Raw genomic sequence first — 24,459 nt, 5'->3', positions numbered from 1 at the left:
TTAATGCACAAACCTGAAAAACTGCACACCCTTCAGCTAACTCACGGGCACTTGTTAGCAGTAGCTCCTTGTGGTTGTGGTGCTAGAAAATGTTACTTTATTTAGCTTGCAACATAGGCGGAAAAAAAAAGGTAGGATACATATGAAACAACTTCAAGACAACATAATAACCTCACGTATCAAGGGATGAAACTGAGGCTCCCAGAAAACCAACAACCAATCAAGGAAAATCTACAAGAGAGATAGTCAGTCCAACCTTCCGTCAAATAAATTACAGAGTAAACTAATACTTACATCAACTGCCCTTAGTGCATAAACTTCCCAAAGGTCAGATTGTGGATGACAGCTTTCCTCAAGACGATCCATAACATCATCCGGACAATCATTTTGCTGTAAATGATAGACAAGTTAGGGATGTCCCTGTTACAGAAAAGTAAGAACCAGGTCAAATACCTTAATGTAAGGTTTCAGATTGATAAGTTGGACCAAAAATTTGTAGATCTCATCAGTACGTCGCCGACAGCATACATCACGCTCCTTTCTCTTAAAAAACAACAAAATAAACTAACATCAAACAGGGATAAAATGCACGTGCATATTGCAAGCTGAAGGTTATCAAGAATACAGTACTCACCGGTAGCATACGGGACATGATTTGCAAATAAGGATGTTGCAAGCTGTTAATGGCATACTTTGCCTTAAACTCTGGGTTCAATCTCTCAAGAAGAGCATCCCCATTTAAATATTTATGCTGCAAAATTAGTTCATTGGTGCAACTTACAGAGCTACAGTTTTATTAACAAAATATAAAGTCATAAAAAATTGTAGTGTTCTTAAATTAATCCCCAATAAAGTTATGTTGTACCGTACAAAACAAAGCTTTTGAAGGCAACTCCAGAAGGTAATACCTGTAGGAACGGGAGGGAGAGAGGAGTACCTCCAGCAGCTGTGTTTTGTGTGTGGCGGCTAGTTCTGGGAACGGGATGGCTGGGAGCCTCCTTTTATGTCAGTCCCACTACATGGGCCTAGGCCCTAAGAGATAACTTGATGGGCTGGGCCATACCGGTTCAACACTCCCCCTCAAGATGGGTGGTAGATATCTATCATTCTCATCTTGTCACATGCCAAGTTACAATCCTTTGTTCCCAGACCCTTTGTCAAACAATCTGTAAACTGCTGCCCAGAACTGACATGAGTAAGGCTGATGACCCCGGCATCAAGCTACTCCTTAATGAAGAACCGATCAATTTCCACATGCTTTGTCCTATCATGTTGAACTGGGTTATTAGCGATGGCTATAGCTGACTGATTGTCACACCACACCTTCAAGGGCCCCTTCCTCAGAAGTTTCAACTCACTCAGTAGGTACTTCACCCAGAGCATCTCACACAACCCTTGAGATAATGCTCTATACTCAGCTTCTGCTGTTGATCTAGACACAACCGGCTGTTTCTTGCTTCTCCATGATACCAAATTTCCTCCCACAAACACGCAGTAACCAGAAGTTGATCTTATATCATCTTGACAACTGGCCAAGTCAAAGTCACTATAGCCATCCACCTCAAGATGTCCACTCTTCCCAAACCACAACCCTTTACCCGGAGTCCCCTTCAAGTATCTCAGGATTCTGTGCACAATATCAAGATGCCCACTCCTTGGTTCACGCATGTATCTGCTCACCACCCCCGTAGCATACGTAATGTCAGGTCTGGTATGACACAAGTACAACAACCTTCCAACCAGTTTCTGATACTCTTCCTTATTCACTAGCTCTCCTGATTGTGCTATCACTTGGTGATTTTGTTCAATCGGAGTAGGGGCAGTACGACATCCCATCATGCCCACGTCACTCAAGAGATCCAAGGTGTATTTTCGTTGGCACAAAGAGATTCCCTTCTCTATCCGAGCCACTTCAATGCCAAGAAAGTATTTTAGGTTACCCAAATCCTTTACCTCAAACTCCTTGCTCAAACAACCCTTCAATCTCTCTATTTCCTCCTCATCATCTCCAGTGATGATAATGTCATCCACATAAACAGCAAGAATGGTGATCTTCCGATCAGAGTGCTTGTAGAACATCGTGTGGTCACCATTACACTGACCATACCCCATGCCAGGACAGCACGTCTGAACCTATCAAACCAGGCCCTTGGTGATTGCTTCAGTCCATACAAGGATTTCTTCAGCCTGCATACCTTCCCCGTAGTCTCTGAAGTACCAAAACCTGGTGGTATTTCCATGTACACTTCTTGCAACTCACAATGCAAGAAGGCATTCTTTGACATCTAATTGATGCAAATTCCACCCAAAGTTTGCAGGACAGGAGACCAATATCCTTACTGTGTTCATCTTTGCCACGGGAGCAAACGTCTCATCATAGTCAACTCCATAAGTTTGACTATATCCTCTAGCGACCAATCTGGCCTTATACCGTTCCACCTTCCCTTCAGGATTCTGCTTCACTGTATAGATCCACTTACAACTCACTTCTTTCTTTTCTGTCGGCAATGTGGTTAGCACCCATGTCTTGTTTTTCCTTAGTGCTTCCAACTCTTCTATCATCGCTTCACGCCACCTCGGATCTTGCTTTGCAGCCTTCCAATCCTTTGAAATTGACACAGTTTGAAGGGAGGCAACAAACGCCTTATATGTGGGTGACAAAGCCTTATAAGACACAAAATTGCCAATATCAAGATCATCACAAGCATCATCCTTCAGTAGAGCCTTCCTTGCTACAAACCTTTCTTGCCGCTTCACGTGTAGCCTTTCGCAATGCAATGGGCAGCTCCACTGTGTCAGATGAGCTCGTCTCACTATCTTGCTGCTCCCCCTGCACTCTTGCCTCATTGCCTTGCTGCTCCCCTTGCACTCTTGCCTCATTGCCTTGTTGCTCCCCCTGCACTCTTGCCTCACTGCCTTGCTGCTCCCCTTGCACGTGTGGTTGCCGTCGAGAGTACACTAGGGTGTTCGTCTGCCATCGATCCCGAACAGGAACCCGAAGAGCACCAATCTTAAGTGTATCGACGGTTGGCTCGACATGAACCTGCACATCATCATCAGTGAGAGTACTAACCGGAATTGTTCCCACTATTGGTTGGACCTGAACTTGCACATCATTAGCAGTGTTATTGCCCACAGAATCACCCTGAGTATGAGACACATCCTTCTCCCCCTCTTGACCATCGTGCACATGATGTAGGTGGTCAAGCTCTGCAAATAGCAGACTGAGATCAGTCGGCGTACCATAGAATGGCTCGGACTCCCTGAAGGTAACATCCATACTCACGAACCTGCGTTTTTCAGAGTGAGACCAACATTTATACCCCTGCTGACTAGAAGAGTATCCCAGCAAGACACACTTCACTGCCCGAGGATCAAGCTTTCCAACAGATGGTCGGTGATCATGAACAAAGCAAGTACTGCCAAACAACTTTGGGGAAACAACAAACTTATTATCTCCAATGAGCAACTCAGACGGAGATTTCATACCTAATATCCTGGAAGGTGTCCGGTTGATCAGGTACGTGGCTGTCATAACTGCTTCATCCCATAAGAACTTAGGCACATTCATGGTAAACATTAATGACCAAGCAACCTCAAGAATATGACGATTCTTCCTTTCGGCCACTCCATTCTGAGGTGGGTGTCCGGACATGAAGTTTGATGAAGAATCCCTTGGTTAGCCATGAAATCCCCAAAAATATTGTTCACATACTCTGTACCATTGTCAGTCCTGAGCACGTTGACCTGCACCTGAAACTGGTTCTTTACAAGAGCATGGAAGTTCTGAAAACAGCTAAACACCTCATCCTTGTGACGCATCAAGTAAATCCAAGTCATACGAGAATAGCAGTCAATAAAGGTAACAAAATACTTCTTTCCATTCATTGACACTACTGGGCTAGTCCATACATCCGAATGAATGAGCATAAAAGGAGATATGCTCCTAAGCCCCTTACTCACATATGAGGCTCGTGTGTGTTTTGCATATTCGCAAGCATCACATGTCAACTTGCCCTTGCCTATTCCACACATAACATCCGGAAAGATTCTACTCATCTTATCAAAAGATACATGACCCATTCTACAATTATGGATCATCGCCTGCTTCTCCTTGTCCTCCATGGTCGCAGCACACACCAAGTCCGGTTGCACCTCCTGGTCCATGTACCAGAGCCCCCTACGCCTGGTGCCAGTCCCAACCGTCTGGCTCGTCTTTCGCTCTTGAATCAAGCAACCGAACTTGTCAAGGATCACACGACAGTCTATTTGATCAATGAGAGCACTGAAAGAGACCAAATTGACAGGAAAAGCTGGCACATGCAAAACTGATGATAAGGAGATGGCTGAAGTGCATTTGACTGTGCCAACCCCTACGACAGGCTGATTGGTACCATCGTCAGTTTGTATAGTGCCCTTGTGAGTAGGAGCATGCTTATGGTAAGACTCAAACACACAGGAATTACCCGCAACATGCTTAGATGCTCCAGAGTCTAAGACCCACTCTGAAGCACTCTCATTAGGAGTAAGAAATGCCTTCATCGAATTACCTTCATCAGTGGAGGCCAAGTGAGCAAAGTCTCCATAGGCAGCCTCATCAACTCCCTTGCCCTGTGACGTCCCAGTGTCCTCTTCAACTACCATATGCGCCCTGCCCCCTGAGTAGCCACCTCTGCCCCTAGAAAGTTGCCCCCCCTGAGTTTCATGGGTATCCACCTCTGCCTCGAGCATACCTGCCTCTGCCAGTGCCCCCTCTGTTGTATCCCCTGCCTCTACCACGAGTTGGACATTCCCTCTTCCAATGACCTACCTCCCCACAAATATGACATGTGTTGGGATCTCCCCACTCCATGCGCTCAGTGACTGCAAATGTCGAAGCCGGCACAAACTTCACGTTTGCATGCTCAAGAGATAGCCTCACCTCCTCTTGAGAAATTGCCGCAATAGTCTCCTCAATAGTTGGCAGGAGAGGTTGGTGCAACAGGGAAGCCCCCCTGTCATGAAAGCAACCTCTGAGGCCTTCCAACAGTTTCAGCACACGCCTGCGTGCAATCCACTTGCGCCCTGACTCGATGCACGCCGCATCATAGAGTTCCAGAGGATCACAGTTATCCTGCTCTGCCCACAAAGCCTGCAGCTCTGCTACATATGCCATCACTGACATGTCATCGCCTTGGCGCAGCCGACTGATCTTCCCCTCAATCTGAGCAATTAGCATGAAATTACCCTTGCCTGAGTATTGGGTGGATAGAGTCTTCCATATCTCGGCGGACGTGGATAGTCCCTGCACAGAGCGACCAATGGAGGGCACCACTGAGTTCAACAACCAGCCAACAAGCATAGAATTTATGACCTTCCCCCGCTTTCCCTCCGCGGTAGTCTTGTCTCCGAGTTCATCAACCGCACCCAACAAGTGCCCATCAAGTTCCTTCTGTTCCACAGCCAGCAATGCCCTTCTGGACCAGCTCAAATAATTTGTGGCCCCCTCTAGCTTCATGTCCAGGGGTGACATTTCGAGCTTCTGAGCCCCTTCCTGTCGAGGAACGATGGCCCCAGAGTTGGAGTTGGACTCCGCGAGGATCTTAGCGAGCTTCTCGAAAGCAGCAGCGAGAGCATTTGGTTCAGCCATCTTTGGTGTTCCAGCAGCACCACAGCAGAACCAACAAACAGCAGCAAAAACAGCAACTCAGATGCACAGCAGCAGGAACAGCACAACAATAGCTCCACTAACAGCACAGCAGCAGCTCCAGGAACAGACCACCACCAGCACCTTCTCCTCTAGCAGCAGCACCCAGCTCCCGGTCTCCCCTGTAGTGCACACCACCACCAGCAGCAACAACAGCTGCAACCTCTTTCTCGGGCAAACAGCAGCAGCCGCAACCCCAGACTCCAGCAGCTGCCCTTCTTTCGCTTCCTCCTCTCTCCTTCTCCCTTCCACCTCCAGAAACACAGCAGAACAGAGAGAGATAAGAGAGCCGGGGCAGGAAGGAACCAGCACCAGCCGTCGCCCTGTCGCCCTGTCGCCCGCGCAGCCGCTTCTCCTCCTCGCGCGCGCACAGCCCACGCACAGCCGCCTCCTCTCCAGCGCGCAGGGCCGCCGTCGATCCCCACCGGACCCCGCAGCCACGCCGGTCAGCGCCGCCGTCCGTCAGGCCTTGCCGGACCTGGCCTCTGATACCATGTAGGAACGGGAGGGAGAGAGGAGTACCTCCAGCAGCTGTGTTTTGTGTGTGACGGCTAGTTCTGGGAACGGGATGGCTGGGAGCCTCCTTTTAGGTCAGTCCCACTACATGGGCCTGGGCCCTAAGAGATAACTTGATGGGCTGGGCCATACCGGATCAACAATACCTAAGGCTTTTCTGGTTCTATCAGTAATCTAACAAGTTTTTTCCAGCTCTATAAGGGCGTACGCAGTCTAGGGAAGGGAATTTCTAGACAGCCTTACCCTTGCTTAATAATTCTGGAAGGAGGCTTGTTCAAACCCAGGACCTTCAGGCCACAAGTGCAGAGACTACCACTGCGCCAGGCCCACCCTTCTTTTTCCAGCTCTATGTCTAGAGGAATTTGTTTTAATTTGAAATGACCGTATTAAAAATCCAACAAGTTTTTTCCAGCTCTATCTCTAGAGGAATTTGTGGAATTTTGAAAATAGCAAATGCAGTCCTAACAAAAGCTCAAAAAGGTAGTAAAATAAACTAAAAATATCAAAAAAATACCCATAAAAAAGAATCCTTGCCTCCCAAAAATATTGATTCTTGCAAGCACATGCATGCAACAAGCTGTGTGCCTCCTATAGTTTAAAAAATGACGATATTTGCATTTGTTCATACGGTTAGATGTCGATTGGCACAGTAGGACGCCATGGAACCACAAGAAACATGATGGAATCTAGTTTACTCGGAAACGTTGTAGGGTAGCTTAGATGTGTTTTGGCAGCTGGCACGAATGGGATTAGAGATGGGAGACGGCACGAGGTGACTGGGTGATGCAAGATGACGGAAGGAGAGAGGATTCAGGAGGGGTCTGTTGCTGCTGTGTCTGTAGGTTTGCACCTGTCGGAGTTGAGAGAGAAGGAAGACTGAAAGATGAGTGAATGGACGACCGCCAACTCCAATCTTTATAAGTAGGAACGCAATTGCACATATATAATTTCGTAACGTAAAGTAAAATCATTACAATTGATAGAACACTTGAGATATCAAATGCATCCAATAAATAGAAGCGAAAAAATATATCGGGTGTGTTTGGTTGCATTCTCAACTCAGCATAGTTGTCCCTCTTCGTGCATGCTCATCTCAACATCCCTCTTCATGCATGTTCCTGGTGTATTTGTGTTAAAACTAGTGTGGAACCATGCACCCTTCATACACTCTACCAAACACCCATGCACCTTTCACACACTCTACCAAACACACGCATCATATGTAGTAGACTAACATAACCCTGGTTCCAGCCAAACTGCCCCTCGATCAAAATTCGTTTTCAACATCAAGATCCGTAAGGGCAAGGCAGGCAACAGCGAGTACATATCATGTGGCACAGGCTAATCAATGGCGAACAAGAACACAATTCAAGAAGCATCAAGACCAGCATTTGCATCATTCCAAAATTGTGCCTACTGGAATTTTATCTTTTTTATTGGTAGGAATCCAAGCCTATAGCAAAATACATCTATCAGATAGAAGTTCTCCTAACACTAGAGAACAAGCCATCTTCACACACATTTTTTGTTTTAGACACACCTTTTTCATACTAGTCTTTGATTGATTATGATAGCCTATACAAGTGATTTTGCCTTAGATGAACGATGAAAAGTTTATCCTGTGAGCTGGGGTCAAAAGGCCTACAGACTTAGAGAACAATTATTTTATTGGCATTTGTGGAACTCCACAACATAATATTGTAAATTATCTGTACATGCCTAGGCAAGTCAATGATGTACAATTACTGTAAGGTACTCATAGAAGGCAAACAGAACATGCGTACGAACACCAGAAAACATGTTTCCTTGACATGGTCAGACACAACTGGGCATTTTATTTAACATTGGATAGTATGTGCTTAATAAATGAATACCACATGATGGAGCAAAAATTTACCTCCAGACAGTCATTCATTGTATCCACCTCATGCAGCATTTCCATATAAGTAGGAAAATATCTATCAAATTCTTCATTGAACTGCGCAAAGCATAAAAGGGAACATATTGTGAAGAAAAATAAGCACTAAAAGTAAGCCAAGTAACTTCTGAATGTGAGACATAAAATATAAGAAAAACAAGAGAACTCACCTCCCAATTCCACACAGAGTGCTTTGGGAAAATATTTGGAGCAGGCAAAGACGCACGGTAGTGGAGACTCTTCAATTCATTACTCAACCAATCAATGAATCCATCCGCACGGGTTTTTATGTCTGCCCTTTCCCCATTCATCATAGTAACCTGATAAAAAATACACGGATCATAGCAGAATTCACTAGCAGTGTTTGACTGAACTGAGCTTTGCCTAGAAGAGAAAAGGCTAATGCCAGTATACCAAAGCAACATAAATAGCTATATGCTCATGATTTAAGTTAACCTTTACAGAAGTATCTCACACCTAAGGCCAATCATACAATAGGGAGCTAAATGGAAAATCCAGAAGGGCCAGCAACCAACTTGCTTTGTTACTACAGTGCTCTCATGGATTATTATCCACGTGATCACTCAGACATTATTACATTTCATCTCGTGCCAACAATAATGTAATGCATTTTGGACTTAGAAGCACAACAATCACCAAGAAATGTCAATATGCTATTTGATTCAATGCAGTTTACTCCTAACCATCTAAAAGAATTAGTCCATTAGCAACCAGTACTCAGCTAGATAACAATGATCCAAAAGCAGTCATGGCATGTCACTGTCAAAATTAGACCTTATAGCCATCAAATTTTACAGACTCAAGAGGTATCTTGGCAGAAAGCAATTACCAATTAGCACACAGAATTTGGACCTGATATTTACGAAAACAGGACAGAAAATTGATGTACAACACATTTCGTATTGATTTGAGTGCACATATGGCTTGAACCCTTGAGATCACAACAAATTACAAGTATACAATAGGAGGAGATACATTCATAACTTGCCTGATTGTGTAAGTAAACTTCGTATATTTCTTGACCAAGGCAAACAACATCATCCATAGAACTCACTGCATTGCTTGAACTTAAGTCCGATCTTAACCGTGAGATTCCACTTTGAGGACTCTTATCACTAAAACGGACAATAGTTGGAAGCATTTCATTAAGAATAAACTGTTTCAGCCTCCCATCATCAGTAGCAACGGCAAGGCGGATCAATGCATGAAAAAAGGGTAGTGCTTGTGTAGCTGCTTGATAATCCACCAAGCACCCAAACAAGTACATACTAAAGCTCCCAAAGCAATTGTTAAGTAAAAGATACCTACAAGAAGCATTGCTAAGTAGTAAGTAAATGTGCAGTGATCACACACAAAAAAACATAACTGAATGACGTTCATACCCCATAAGAGAGCTGGAAGATATGGATTTCAAGTCAGACTTTGGACAATTCAAATCTGGAAGGCCGCTATTAAGTTCTTTTGATGCTAAAACCCTGAGCAATAAAGATACAGAACGAGTGAATTTAAGCAGCAGCTCCACTTCTAATTTCTTTAGTTTTTCTTCTGGTCCATCTAGATCGCCAAAGAAATCTGGTACTTTAGCTCGGCCCTCGTTTATAAGAGTGAGCCACGCATAACGAAAATTCCTTTCGCAGTAGAAAAATAAAAATTCCAACAACAGCAGCACCCATTTGTCCCAACATTCTCGAGGGCAACATCTGACTAATGGAACGAAGGTGAGCTGTATGAGTTTCCCCAAATGATCAAATTCCATGGAACTTATATCCGCTACAAGAGCATGGATGAAAAGAGAACTGTCCAACTCAAAAAATGATCTTCCAACATTCGCGCACAAGCCTATGACATTGTACCTACAACATTATACAAAATCTTTCAAACACACAGACAATTGGAAGATTGGAGGGAAGCAGTTCAGTGTCATTAGAACCTCCATTGCAGGGTATTAAATAGTGATCTGAACATAAATGCATACGTTGGCCAACTAATAGGCGACATGTCCAACAGCTAGGTGTAGCAGAGATGCGCATGCTGGGATGGATATGTGGCCACATAAGAAAGGATCGTGTCCGGAATGATGATATACATGATAGAGGGGGGTGGTATCAATTGAAGAGAAGCTTGTCCAACATTGTCTGAGATGGTTGGGGAATATACAGTGCAGGCCTCTAGAAGCGCCAGTGCATAGCGCACGGTTAAGGTGTGCTGATAATGTCAAGAGAGGTCGGGATAGACCAAACTTAACCTGGGAGGAGTCCGTAAAGAGATATGAAGGACTGAAATATCATCAAAGATTTAGCCATGGACAGGGGTGCGTGGAAGTTAGCTATCCACGTGCCAAAACCATGACTTGGTTTCGATATCTTATGGGTTTCAACTCTAGCCTACCCCAACTTGTTTGGGACTGAAAGGCTTTGTTTTTTGTTGGTGTTTCAACATAAATGCACGACTTCACAATATGGAAAGGGTGTATATCATTAATGCACCCGGAGTACAATTCTTTTAGGACATACCTCTAGAAACAATAGAATTGGTTTGACAAACAGGTGTGAAGCAGCAGACTTACCCAGTCTCTCGAATTTTACGTAAGCGTGTTGCGATAGCATCCACCCTAATAGCATCAACTCCATCATTGTCAGGTAAAGTATTAGTCTCCGCTAGAAAAGTGGATATCTCCATGGTACTCATGAGTTTAGCTCTTCTAAGAATTTCTGGCAGATCATACGCAGACTGATCCGTCCAAGCCATGTGTATAAAATGAAGGATCTGAAGCAAATGTGAAACATTGTAACTACATAATCACAATAAAACATGAAAAACAACAATGTAAACTATGGTAGTTTTCATAAGCATTTGAACAGAGGGAGAACCCCAAAAAAAACCAGCAGTTGTGCCCCTGGCAGATGGGGCCCATGCACATGCATCTTTGCAATACTAGTTTAAAAACAGAAGTGATTTTTCTTATTTGCTATCTGAAAAACCCTAAAATTTGTATATGAGTTCTAGTACCACAATCTTTAAAAAATATGTTTGTGGTAGTTATTTACCCGTAAGAGCAGGGTAAGCATTAGTTGTAGAAAGGTAGAGGACTGCCGGTAATTAGCAGTTGATGTTGGAGAGCATTTTTCCTGTGTTCCTGTAGAATGTTTAATTTTGCTTCCTTTGATCTCCTCAAATGACTTCACCAACAAAAGTACTGTCTCCATAAATTGATCATTGCAAAGAAGACCACATAGACGATATGTATAACTCATGTATTCTTCATCCCACTCTGGCTGGGTCCAAATTTTGTTCAAAGACTTCAATAGAGACATAAGCAACTGCTTCTTACATTCAATCCTGACAGACAAAAGGCATAAAATTTGTTTTGCAATCAACTGTAGTGAACTTTATAACTTAGTGCACTTAATGCGACAACATGGAAGTCTAAAATGATGTTATTGCCAATGTACCCAGGGCAGGCCGTCACACTGATGAATGCTTCAGACAGGAGATTATGCTCCCAAAGAAGTAGCTTGGCCTTTCCTTGATAGCCTTGCGTTACTTTAAACTTACCCTGCACCATCAATGATATTAGAACAATCAGGGATGTAAATACCTAGAGCAGCATAGCAAAAGCTACAATGGCTACTTTCAGTCTCCAAACCTCAAAGCAAAACATAAGCTACGATGCACCCATAAGATTCGGGATACAACAACAGCAACAACAACAACAACAACAACAAAGCCTTTCAGGACCTGTTTGGATTCATGCCAAAGCACACCCTACCAAAAAGTTGGCTAGCCCACGTATTTTGGTTGCTGTTTGGATCGACGCCAGAAAACTGGCTCGCCCACCTTGCCTGGCTCCCCTCCATGTTATTCGCGCAATGTATGGGTGAGACAAGGGTGCCGAAATGCTTCGCCAAAAGATTAGCGTGGCGACTTCGGTTGTTAAATTGGTGGGCCCTGCATGCATGCAGTAGGATTTGGCGATTTTTTGGCTTGAAAACAATCAGCAGCGCTTTTTACTGAATATAAGAATATGTGGGCCTTTGCGTGATTACTGCATGCATCAAATAAAGCCTTCATGCAACGTGGTGGTGCACATAATTAGCGACTTCCAACTGCAGCATAACTCTTTTGTATAACTGACGACTTCTTTCTTCACGCCCACTCTTAGATTCAATTTGAAACTTTCTTAATGTTAGATAATAAATGTATTTATATACTTCCAAATCTAGTATCTCCAATTTTGGTGGCTATAATGGTCACAATCCAAAGAACATGCCGAAATTTTGGAGGCTGTAGTGGTCACAATCCAAACACCAATGGCTTGCCAAAATTTTGGTCATGCCCTTGCTTTGGTCATGCCAAAACTGTGGTGGGGCTAACTGGGGCTCAAACCAAACATACCCTCAGTCCCAAACAAGTTGGGGTAAGCTAGTGTTGAAACCCATAAGATTCAGGATATTCAAAGAAAAATAAAACTTCCCCACTCCCCAAAACACTGCAATGTATTGACTGCTCGAGGATCTCCACTAGGGCTAGCTCCATCCCTTCTGTCAGCTTCCCTATTTCTCTTACCTATGCTAGCATTGAAATTAGATGTTTATTTTTGTCAAGGCTTCTTCCACCTCTCCATTGCTGGTTCTCTCAATGGCCATTGTCAACCCATCATATACCGGTTGAGCATGATTTAGCCTGGGTACATGTTTAATGTTAGAGTGCATGTTTAGTTGGCAAGATGGATTTCGCTTCTGGCCTATGGCGTGGCGAGGTCGGCTGGAGCCAAGTCAATGGGAAAAATAAAAGAAGAGTGCATATGGTGAGCCTGGATAAGGTGGAAACCAAAGTGCAATGTGCCCATCTGTAAACTGATAAATAACATGGTTCACACAAAACTAATTCAGTTATTTAGTCTTCAAACCAACCACAATTCCCGCACAACAAAACAGAAACTGTTACAGTGCACAGACACAGCCTAACTAGCTCCAGTAACTCTTACAAACCAGACTACAATAAGTCCAAATTCCAATACTGTGATGATGGTGCATTACATTTTACTCTCTCCGCTCCATTTGAACTAAAACCTCGACAAGAATTACGGAACGGCGGGAGTACAAGGTAGGTCAAGTCACAATCATAGTCTCATAATAAAAACACCTACAGGACAAGTGTACTATCATAACTCCAAAAACAAATGTTTTAAGAATCACTTGAACTTTAGAAGAGGTAATTCTGTAACCACAAGTCCAAATATGTGGGAAAAAAACTTCAAGAAAATGGAGAGAATAACACTACACTTACCAGACATTTTGGCCCAAAAGACTCGATGGGTCTTTCCAAATCACTATTAGCATTACCCTGAACAGGAACGTACTCTTGATCATCAAAATTGTTAACAGCCAGGGCCTGATGGAAGATAGGCAACAAGATATAAACATATATTGTTGATGGATAGGAATAGTATACGAGTTCTTTTAAAGAAGCCCCACCTCCAATCCTGGTTCATCAGTGCCACTGACCACTTGCTTCACAGATAAGCTAGTGAACGGATTGGCTTTGCGACATGAAGGTTTAAAACAAGAATCAGGAGATGGTTGTATAATGAGTGGATATTCTAGATAAGGATGAGCAACTGATAAGCCTGTATTTTCATCTTTCAGAGCGCAAGGTCCCAGCCTTGCAGTCTGAACATGTATTTGACGAGATGACATTGTATTGGAGGATGCAGAGAGGTCAATAGTGTGTCCGTCTTGACTCCAATCTCCCCCTACAGAAGGGGAAAATATATAAGAAATGAGCAGACACATTCATATACTGTAACAGCATAGATATTCAATATGTATACCAGTGCTGATGAGTTCTAAATAGTAACAAAAAGAACGCAACATCCTATATATCTAAGCAGGTGATCCCATTTTCGAGCACATGCAAGCCCTCCACATTCTATTTTCCAGCACATGCAAGACTTCCACACCATTATTTTCTTTTTCGGCAACAAAAAATTCAACTGAAGCAGGTCACGAGCTATTATAACATGCAACCACCCTCCATTTACTGCTATTTCTGATATTGTTCATATGGCCAGAATGTCGAGGGGTATTATTTTCGTACATAAATTCCTGCAGCAATTCCCGCATACTCTCTCCATAACTACTCCCTCCAAACAAAGCTAGAACATCTTATATTTTGGTAAGGACAGAGTACATTGTAGGCAGGAAAGAATCTATGAAGCACATAAACTGGTACCAGGATATAGCAATATTTTGCGTCTAAAAGTTTGATGGTTGCCAATTCTCAACTATTATGTTTTCAGATAGAATTTACTGCTGAATCCTAAAAAAAAAGGTCAGACTAAAACAAGTTTACAACTCAGGACAAAGCTAGAACATCTTACAATTTGAGGACGGAGTACATGGTAAGCAGAAAAGTATCTATAACTTTTAGGTGCTAGGTTAAAATTTAATTATTAAAAGATGGTCTGCACATAAAACTAGTACCAGGATATATAGTCCATATTCTGCATCTGCAAGTTTGATGGTTGCCATTTCTTAACTACTATTTTTCAGATGGAATTAACCATTGAATCCTCAAAAATGTTGAGTTACTATATATTTCTTTCCTCTCCAGCAAGAGTTCTCAAATAATTCCATGTTAGTGGCGTAAGAGCAAAAGGTGCATCTTACCTTTGTTCTGTTCGATGGAATAATTTGCTCTGTCTAGCATGCCAAAGGCTAGCACATCTTCTTCGGTGATCTTAGGAGAGAAGAAATCCTGCATGTCAATCGATTCATTAACTTGAGAATTAAAGACACTTCACAAAATTGACTTCTTACACATTTCTACCTGGTTTTATTGTCAATAATTGCCAAAAGTATCTAATAAAATAATCAAGCTAAAAGATCCCCAACAGAGTTGAATATGCATATATCTCATAAAGCAAAACAGTGATAATATGGTATGTGATATCCCTTGTAAACAATATGCAGCATAACAGTAATAAAGAACTTTACTAATCAAACTGGCAAGGAACCCCATACATGTGGCTAAAATATAACAGAAACGAGTCTGCTTCATATCTGAATACAAGGTCATGGGAAGTGAATTGAAAACTAACCTTCATATCTGAAGGAAGAGCAGTGCTATCAACAGCTTTGCATACGCGAATGATACATGAGCATATTTGCGAACGGGCACTCTGGGCTGTTAAAAGATCCTAGACAACAATGTTAATAAGCAACGAGAAAGCAAGTTAGCCAAACTTATAGAGAACTCGGACACTATAAAACAGGATTTCAAGCCTACTTAAAGACATGGAATAGTTATTTATGCCCATCTCCTTGCATGTTGGTTGCACAAATCTTTGACCACTTAGAACACTTCCAACCTTGGTTAAAAATTCAATTATTGTGAAATTTTCAAGGTAACAACTCAAACAGGTAGACTAAATATCCAGAAGCAAATACCCTACTTCAAAAAAGAACTGCAAACTAAAATCAGGGAGAGTGATTTCAAGTTCATGAGCGTGGAGTATTAGATTAATAGTAGACTACAGTTCTACTTAATGAATAGGCAGCACTCCTGCTGGGTATTCCCGGAAAAAAAAAGGTAAAATAAAAGCTAATATCAAGCATGACAATGAAACCAGATATAAATGCACCATAAGCCGAATCCCAATAGTCAAGGTGAGGAAAACTAGAGAGCATATGCAATGAGATCTAAACTGCCAACAAAGTTCATTTAACCAGTCTAAACAGGTTACAATTGTGTTTCCCTTTTGACTGAAAGGAAGTGTTAAGCTTACATGAGAGCTGGCAGTGATTGACGGCAATAGTTCAAAAAGTTTATTCACAACTGAGGGAACTACAGGTGGATGACACCTCAGGTAAGGGCAAAACGCATTCAAGTAGTGTCCAAGGATAACAGCCAGTCTTGGTTCCGTCCACTTCAATGATAGAAGCTGAGCAAGTAGACCTGATTTACAATAACAAGGGTGAGTTAATGATAAAACAGAACTACGTATACCACAAAAACAAAGGAAGTGAATAATCTGCAGACCTCCAAATATGTGGTGTATCCTGTGCAATGAAAATTGTGTGTCCAGAACGATCTCTCCATTCTCAACCGAATCATCAAATATTGCATTGACAACCGTGTTAAGCACTAACTGTGCACTTTCAATTGCAGCCAAATCCTAAAATACTCATGCAGTCAGCATGATTTCACCAGCACAAATAAATTTGTAAGACAACACAACAAATATTAAGCTCTGTCTGAATAATTAAGGGTCCAACCTTGGGGGGGGGTGATACAGTGCTTGCATCTCCAGTGACACTATTAATTCTCTGTGCAGCTCTGCTGGCGGCAAGGATTGGTCTTCGATAAGCAATATATTTTATGAGATCCAACTGAGTGGAGGAATCAAATTGTTACATTCAGCAGACAGCAAACATAAGAACCACCATAAGCAACTCTTATGATAAAACTGTTGAGAAAGCTTCAACAGATAGTAAACATGCAGTGGTAGACAACAGACTACTAACTGGACGAGAGCTATGAGATGTAACAAGAAACACACCAGTCTGGAGCGGTACTGTATGAAGCCATTCTTTCCATGAAGCTCATCGCTCCATAACTCTAACGAGTATGGTAATATGGTTGCAGGTGTCTTGAGCATTCTTTTAAACGAAACGTCCAGAATCACACTGCATATATCATCACTAAACAATAAAAATGTTCCAATATTGGCATTTTCTGCTGAATTGGTCCCAGATGCAGAAGCAACATCCGCAGGGTCAGAGGCTACAAAAAAATCTTTAGGTCCCTCGCTTAGCACCATCTGCATGAGGGATAAATTTCATAAGGATAATGTTGCATCTACTCCCTATTTCGAATTACTTATCCAAGCCTACCATATGCCATAGACCAAGGGTGCACAAGAAATTTTAGTGGTGTTGGACTAAGGCCTCCTTTGGTTTGGAGGAATTTTGTAGGATTTCTATAGGAAAAATTCCTTTAGAGTCCTTTGGTTTGTAGGAATGAAATCCTATTCCTGTTGAGGAATCTTCCTATCCTCCACATTACATAGGAAAATAAACATTAGCCTAGACTCAATGAAAAAAATCCTATGATGTGGATCAAAAGGCATCTCCTTTTCTGTTCCTATTCATAGGATTTGAGATACACGCCATCTCATTTCCTATGATTTTCCTACCCTATGAACCAAAAGAGGCCTAACTTGCAAACTACCACTACAACATCTTTAACAACACTAAAGCAGGGGCACAATCCGCAACTAGTGTGATAGCTGCACTAATGATTTTCTCATTGGACAAACATTGCCAGACGACACTTTCCGTAATTATGTACTACATAGTGTATGGATATCAAGTCATATGGACTGTCGGGTCTTTCTTATCTGATGGCTCACAATTAACGTCTTCAGCTAAAGGACAATGTGGCTACAACTACAACGTTGGATAGACTAATCAAACGGTCCAGTGTAGGAATATGCGGAGGCCCCGGCAATGTGCTGCAGCATGCCCCTCTGAACAGGCTTGTATGCATGCGTGATTCTCCCATCTCTGCCTAGAAAGTTTTGGCATGCTCATGTGAGTAGTGCTAGCAACTACTAGCAAGAAAACAGAGAGAGGGAGCGAGAGAGATTAGAAAATTCTGGCATGCTCACGTTAGTAGTACTTGCAAGTAGCAAATAGGAGATAGAGAGATATGGCATGCAGCGGTACAGCCTCTGGAAAGGCGTAAATTTTATTTTACCAAACTAGAGAAACGCAAGTATAATATAAGTATGAATGTGATATATGTTGTAACTAAATATCTTCACCTTCACTTATAGTTCCATTTTACAAATGTTGTACAGTATGAATGTGATATATGTTGTAACTAAATATCTTCACCTTCACTTATAGTTCCATTTTACAAATGTTGTACATGGTTTTCCCTTTGTTTACACCAACAATTTTCGTGTATAAGAATCGTTCAAATCGTTGTTCACATAATCATCTGATTTATAACTATAAATAACAGACTTAATACTCTCTACATTGCTCGGTCTAGAACTTATAAATTTTATCAAGAAAAAGATTGGAGGGGGTATCCCTTTTCTTTGGTACGACCGCACAACCCTCTCTGCCGAGCCAGGCTGCCTAACCTGGAAATGGAGCGCAAGCGGCGCCTAGTCCGCCAAATCTGCCTATATCGCCACTTCCAACGGCTCTATCACCTGCGACACATGGAAGCTTACCTGGAAGAGATGGGCGCCGCCTCGCGTCAGATTCTCCCACTGGCTCGCCCACCTAGACCGGTGCTGGTCTGCGGATCGGCTTGCCCGCCGAGGCCTGCAGCACCCCGCGCACTGCCCCCTCCGCGACCAGGTCCCCCGAGACCATGCACCACCTACTCCTCGCATGCCCCTTCGCCCGGAAGATTTGGCACGAAGTGCTGCGCTGGCTCAGGATCCCCTGCACCCCGCCCGACCATGAGGACTCGCTCAATAACTGGTGGCAATCGGCAAGACAACTCGCTCCCAAGCCCATGCGCAAGGGCCCTGCCTCCAGACCCTGCTCGTCCACTGGATGATATGGAAGCACCACAACAATTGCGTTTTCAACCAAGGACGCCCATATGTGACCGGCCTGCTCATGAAGATCAAGGATGAGGCTGCCCTCTGGGCCGGCGCCGGTGCATTAGGGCTTAGAGACATCATCCCCCAAACCTGGGATGTCCACTAAATCGTTTTGAAACTATGTAACTGCCTCCTGGGAGGATTGAACCCAAACTCTCCCTTTTCAATGCAGTGAAATGAAAGCTCTCTTGCGTTTTCTCGAAAAAATAATGTGTCGTTACAATTTTTTTGTAAGTTTTTACAGTTGATCATTAATTAATTAATGAGTTGCACGAATGCACTCATCATAGTTTATATGACAATACTTACATTACACACACCCATGTTTATATACCTTTCTCTAGAAAGATTGTGAGATTAATAAATTTATTATCGTGCCATGTCTGTGTGTGTATGGGTCTTACTTGAAGAAAATAAGTTGATGAAATTGACATATGTCCCTCCCAAGATATGACATTTCACAAGACGTGCATGGCACGTGCCGTAGAGAAATATTGCCATACAGAAAGAATAGTTCAGTAAAGCTGTGTGAGAGTATACCAGCCAAAACGGTAAGCACTGAAAATGAAGTGCAATCTTGTAATGTTGGTAATATTCCAGCATCTACAAGCACAAACGTAAGGTAGGCATCAGGGCCACTTAGAACTCAGAAAGGGGGAAAATTACCAACCAATATGCATTAAGGTATTTAACAAGATACCAAAATAAGCAAAGTATACTATTTGGTGAGCACTGATACCATGAGAAGCAAAGAATACTATCTGATGAGCACTGACCCGTCGAAGGAAATGGGAGGTCTTAATGGAATCTGCAATAATACATTGCATGTTGGATGAAACCAGAGTAACCAAACAGTCGCAAATACCCTTAGCAACGTCGAGCGCCCTCTCACTATTAAAATCAGAGCATGCTCTAACTTTGGTCAAAGAATCTTGTGAAATGCTCATCAAGATCTCAAAGACATGGCCCATTGCATCGTCATAATCCTTTGCGACAGTAATAGGCCTTCTTCTGTGAAAACATTCATAGCCATAAGCAATACAGAAGGAAGGGGGGGGGGGAGTTGTTGGCTTAGGAGAAAGGAGAAACCAATATTATACACACCTTTGGCACAAAATTTTGAAAAACTTCAAAGCATATGTCTGGAATTTACTGAGATGAAGTAAGGACTCACATCTGCAAAATTAAAGATCATGTGGTCATCATCAAAATAAAGATAACACAAACAAACAAACTCAAATATCTGAAAGCAAACCTTTTAACTAAACCATGTTTGACAAGGTGAACCACTGGAACCCATTCCGCATACGCATTTGCAGCAATCAAGCAAGATGTTACCGTCAAGACATCCTTTTCAGTTGATACCATGAGCTCGTCACGGCGTTCAGCAATAATTGATTCAAAATGTTTCTCGAGCAACTACAATGGGAATATGGGATATCCAAAGAAGAATTCACATTAAGAAGCCATATCTTACCAGATCAACTATCAAGGTTGAATGCATGGTAAGAAAAAATAACTTACTGACGAAAGGAGAAGCATGACATTTGTGAGAAACTCATCTAGATCAGGTAAATCTGCTTCACATAGGCCACCTAACCAGGAAAATAACATTTGTTTACCTTAATTGAAATGGTTGCAAAGAAACTAACCAAGGAAAACATCATTACCTCTGAAATCTGAAATCCACTTTAACGTGAAGGCGGCCAACTCAGCCTAACAGTTTGAGCAACATTTATTAACAATAACTTCAATGCTGGGAAGGAAAGGAACTGGAAGTTTACACATTGATGAACTCACATCATCAGGACCTGGTTTAGATAGATAAGCGACGGGAGAAAGCAAATCATTCAATAGAGAAATTCCACCACTCCAAATTACCTGCGAAATAACATTGAGATTTGAACACAAAACAGGCACAGAAACAAACAAAACAAATAACGAAAATGGACAAAAAAAGAAAGAACCTTTGCCACTAAAGCAGCTGCAGTACTCCTTGATCTAGATAGGTGCTGCCGATATCAAAATGCCACGAGTTATAGCTGAGTCGCACAATCAGAGTAGCAACTTATGCAATACAACTATATAACAATCAATCCCATGAATGCTACGTATTTTACAGGCAAATTCCACAATAGCCATACTAGCATCATGATGAAGTAGTGACCAAAGTAAGCTAGACCGTGTACAAGAGTTGCATACGCAGTGAATAAGTAGCATTATTACAGATTGTATCCTCGTCTACTAACTGTCTCTGGGTAGAACTCCCTGCGTGAGAGGAAAAAAATCAAACATACTACCTACGTTCATTTTTGTAAGAAGTTGTCTAAAAGGTACTGGAGTTGTTACAAATGGGAACATATATTTAGTAATACCTAGTCTTGGTGGATGTTGTCTCGATTAAGAAAAGATTAAAGCTGAGTGATAATAGATGTCTTCCCGGTCTGAGACAATAGGGAATACGAATTGCGAGACTATTCAGTGCGATCTAACTGAGAAAGCATAAGAAAACGCAAAAGCAGCCTCGAACTCGAGCTAATTGAAAACGAGGAATAACCCGCATCATTTTGAAGCCATGGTGCCGGACTTGAGGCGGAAGACCCTTCCCAAGCAGCTCAAGCGATGCCTTCGCCAACAAATCCTCGTACAATTCTTCCCCCTATAATAGACCAGATAATTACACAACATCCTCAAATCAATCGGTAGAAAAAACACGAAATCTCAAAGTGCGATCCGGAGAATTTCGGGGGGAGGGGGGTTGGGGACTAACAAGCTGGCGCATTGCAGAGGCGGCGGACACGGTAGGGTCGAAATCGACGTCGTCACCGGATAATTCCTCCTCCGCCGCCGTCTTCCTAGAGGCCGCGCTGTCTCCCGGAGATGCTTCTACAATTCTCTGATGGAGGAGTTCGCGTGGTGGTGGTGGTGGTGGGTGGGGGGGTAGGGTTTCCAGCACGGTGAAGCTTCTAGGAGAAGGGGTCTGCGTCGCTTGCGGTGGACTCGGGTCTCGGGGTTGTTGGCTGATCCACTTAAAAGCAACTCCAGCGGCTAATTAACCGTATGAAGCCCGACCCATAAAATAACCCTAAAATATGGGTTAACGTAAAAAAAACTCTGGATGAACAGACCCTCAAACACGTTCGACCAGTAAAAGTTTTTACGAAACGTGACAAAAGTTCGTCCTCAACAAGGAGATTCACGGGGTGGGAGGCCGACCCGAGCTTGCCCCCTATTCACAGCGAGATTTGGCACGAGTGAAATTTCCGCGCAGTCGTTCTCGCACCCCTCCTCCTCGGACACCATTGCCCCGCCACCGCACGCTCCAATCCATCTTCCCCCGTCATTCTACGCCGCCATGGAAGCCTCTTAGCCGTCCCCAAGTTGTGCACATCATTTGCATCATATGAAGTGATTGCATCATTTGACTTTGTTTTAATTGTATAGGACAAAATCGCTCAACAACGATACAAAGACATGGAAACTTACGAAGGCAAAAAAAATTAAAATAGAGCATTGTTGGGATATGTTCAAGGACTGCAACAAGTGGAAGTCGATTGACAAAGAATCACCACCGAAAAAAGGTTCACTTACAAACATGGATGAAGATGAAAATGATGATGGCCCAAAAAACTTAAACAAGCTCGATGGTGACAAGAAGACAAAGGAAAAGATCAAGAGGGGACACGAAGCATCGAGCTTGCGGGACAAGATAGATACCATGTTGCAATCAAATGAGTTTTTGCTAGCGAGATCATTAGAAACAAAGAAAGAGTTGGCCGAGAAGAAGTCACAAGAGAAACAAGAGAAGTGGCAATTGCTCAAGAACGAGGAGTTGCGCAAGGCGGACATCGAGGAGAGAAAAGCACTTGCCGCTGAGAACAAATCCATGTACAAGCTTCTTGCCGAAGAGAATAGGATCATGACATTGAACCACAATGACATGGACGACATCAGCAAAGAATGGCATGATATGGCAAGGAGAGACATCTTGAAGAGGAGGATGTCTGCGTCGGCCAGTGCGTGTTACAGTGCCGATGATGTTTTCTCATCGGGATTAGGAACCAATGTCGCCGGTGATTTCAGTGCCGGAGTTGGAACAAGTTCGGCGATGGATCCGGCGGCGGCGATGACCTCGATGGATGTGATGTGGAGTGAAGAGCGACCAAGATGATGACGGACGTGGTCGTCGCTTTTCCATGAAGTCCTTTTACGTTTGTCCTGCGAAATTATGCTTTTATTTGTGCGCAAACTATGTTTTATTGTTTGAATTTGAACTCATTTGTCGGAATCGCTGTCAAATTCGCTTATCCGGGGGTTTCTGTTTGCGGGTCGGCACGGTGGCATCCAAGCAGACCCCGCGTAGCCGACCCGTAAAAAAGCATCTTTTGTGAATATCCTTTTTTACGGGTCCGTTTTGCGGGGTCTGACTCTGTCCCCGCCCGCGCCACCCCGCAAAGCCGGTTTTACGCAAATTGTAAACGTGTTTTGCGGGTCGTAGTTATACGGGGTCTGCTAGAGATGCTGCATCTCCAGCTGTTGGAGCCCCAAGATCACCACCGAACCAAAAAAAGTTGGTGTCTTCACAGGTCAAATGCTTCATCTGGCAATGTAAGTGCATCTAGTGCCCCTTAGTGATTTTGGTGGTTTGAAGACTTATAGGTTAAGTATCTAATGTGCTTATGAGTGTACACAGGATCTATAAGTCATTGAGGAGTTTGAGATATTTGAAGAATATCGACCCCTAAAAATATATGTCTTCAGTTGAAGAAATTGGTCTGAAGCTGAAGAAATGAATCGCGAGGAATCTGCGATGAAATTGATATTCCTCATGAAGATACTGATATTGAGGAATCCGGTGTATCCTGAAGAAAATCACTCTGAAGAATTTGAAGCATGAAGATTTACATTTTCTGTTTTATTTTCTTCGCATTTGAGTAATAGGAACATCGTACTGTTAAAGGGGGTCGAAGTTACACTTTGGAATGAATTTCCTCATGATGCTCAACCCAAGCCTAATCCTACCAAAAGCCTCAAGTGAGGAATACGAGTGACATGAGGACTCTCACAGTTGAGGGTTCCGACCGTTTCGATAGCCACGCCAAGTCATTGGTCTTATCCACTCCAACGGTCATATTATTTAAGGGCATTAGTGTCAAATCATGTCGGGATGCTCCCAGGCTATAAATAGCCACCCCCCACAACCACTAGCTGGTTGGCTGCTCCGTTAGAAACTGACACTTGTCATAAGAGCAACCCAATTCCTCAGAGCCTTCGAGAGTAATTCATCAGTGAGGAAATACACCATACACCGAAACCACAAACCAAACCTAGTGATTGAGCATCGCTGAAGAAGTTGTTCCTGTGTGGGACTGAAGCCTTTTTTCCTTTGAGGACTGTGCATCCTCCAGACGGTTAGGCGTCATGGTCTAGAGCTTTTCCAGCAGTCAATTGTGGATCGCCGGGTGACCAAGTTTGTGAGGGTTTGGAAGTCTGCCATGAAGACTTACTACGAGTGTTGGGCGAGGACTATGTGTCCTTAACTCAAGGAGAATACGGTAGGGACTGTGTGTCCCGGGACTGTGTGTCTTCTGGTTTCAATACCAAGCCGCTCCAAACCAGATGTACGACTGTCACAGCAGTTGGAACTGGGTCATCAACGACTGTCTTCACTGAGAAACGGGTTCTAAT

General features: G+C 43.1%; 1 protein-coding gene across 1 annotated transcript in view; it reads right to left on the bottom strand.

Annotated features, from left to right (window-relative positions):
- LOC123442076 (protein HASTY 1-like) overlaps positions 1-22,074 on the bottom strand; it is a 34,042-nt gene extending 11,968 nt beyond the window's left edge. Inside the window, exons 1-31 of the mRNA XM_045118187.1 lie at positions 22,009-22,074; positions 21,542-21,799; positions 21,329-21,430; positions 20,739-20,783; positions 20,572-20,652; positions 20,442-20,487; positions 20,296-20,366; positions 20,027-20,190; positions 19,876-19,947; positions 19,548-19,782; positions 19,312-19,374; positions 16,705-16,965; positions 16,421-16,534; positions 16,185-16,320; positions 15,931-16,100; positions 15,244-15,342; positions 14,813-14,900; positions 13,619-13,896; positions 13,431-13,535; positions 11,594-11,697; positions 11,189-11,480; positions 10,708-10,907; positions 9,524-9,994; positions 9,130-9,445; positions 8,291-8,440; positions 8,100-8,180; positions 635-751; positions 454-543; positions 295-390; positions 172-231; positions 14-82 (exon numbers count right to left, since the gene is read on the bottom strand). Of these exons, the coding sequence (XP_044974122.1) occupies positions 14-82; positions 172-231; positions 295-390; positions 454-543; positions 635-751; positions 8,100-8,180; positions 8,291-8,440; positions 9,130-9,445; positions 9,524-9,994; positions 10,708-10,907; positions 11,189-11,480; positions 11,594-11,697; positions 13,431-13,535; positions 13,619-13,896; positions 14,813-14,900; positions 15,244-15,342; positions 15,931-16,100; positions 16,185-16,320; positions 16,421-16,534; positions 16,705-16,965; positions 19,312-19,374; positions 19,548-19,782; positions 19,876-19,947; positions 20,027-20,190; positions 20,296-20,366; positions 20,442-20,487; positions 20,572-20,652; positions 20,739-20,783; positions 21,329-21,430; positions 21,542-21,799; positions 22,009-22,074 (4,500 nt within the window). The remainder of the gene's footprint in view (positions 1-13; positions 83-171; positions 232-294; positions 391-453; positions 544-634; positions 752-8,099; positions 8,181-8,290; positions 8,441-9,129; positions 9,446-9,523; positions 9,995-10,707; positions 10,908-11,188; positions 11,481-11,593; positions 11,698-13,430; positions 13,536-13,618; positions 13,897-14,812; positions 14,901-15,243; positions 15,343-15,930; positions 16,101-16,184; positions 16,321-16,420; positions 16,535-16,704; positions 16,966-19,311; positions 19,375-19,547; positions 19,783-19,875; positions 19,948-20,026; positions 20,191-20,295; positions 20,367-20,441; positions 20,488-20,571; positions 20,653-20,738; positions 20,784-21,328; positions 21,431-21,541; positions 21,800-22,008) is intronic.
- Positions 22,075-24,459: the final 2,385 nt, after the last annotated feature.

Source organism: Hordeum vulgare, chromosome 3H (assembly GCF_904849725.1).
Source record: "Hordeum vulgare subsp. vulgare chromosome 3H, MorexV3_pseudomolecules_assembly, whole genome shotgun sequence".
Classification (NCBI taxonomy): Eukaryota; Viridiplantae; Streptophyta; class Magnoliopsida; order Poales; family Poaceae; genus Hordeum; species Hordeum vulgare.
Note: the sequence above shows the minus strand (reverse complement) of the source record. Positions and strands in the feature narration are given on the sequence as shown.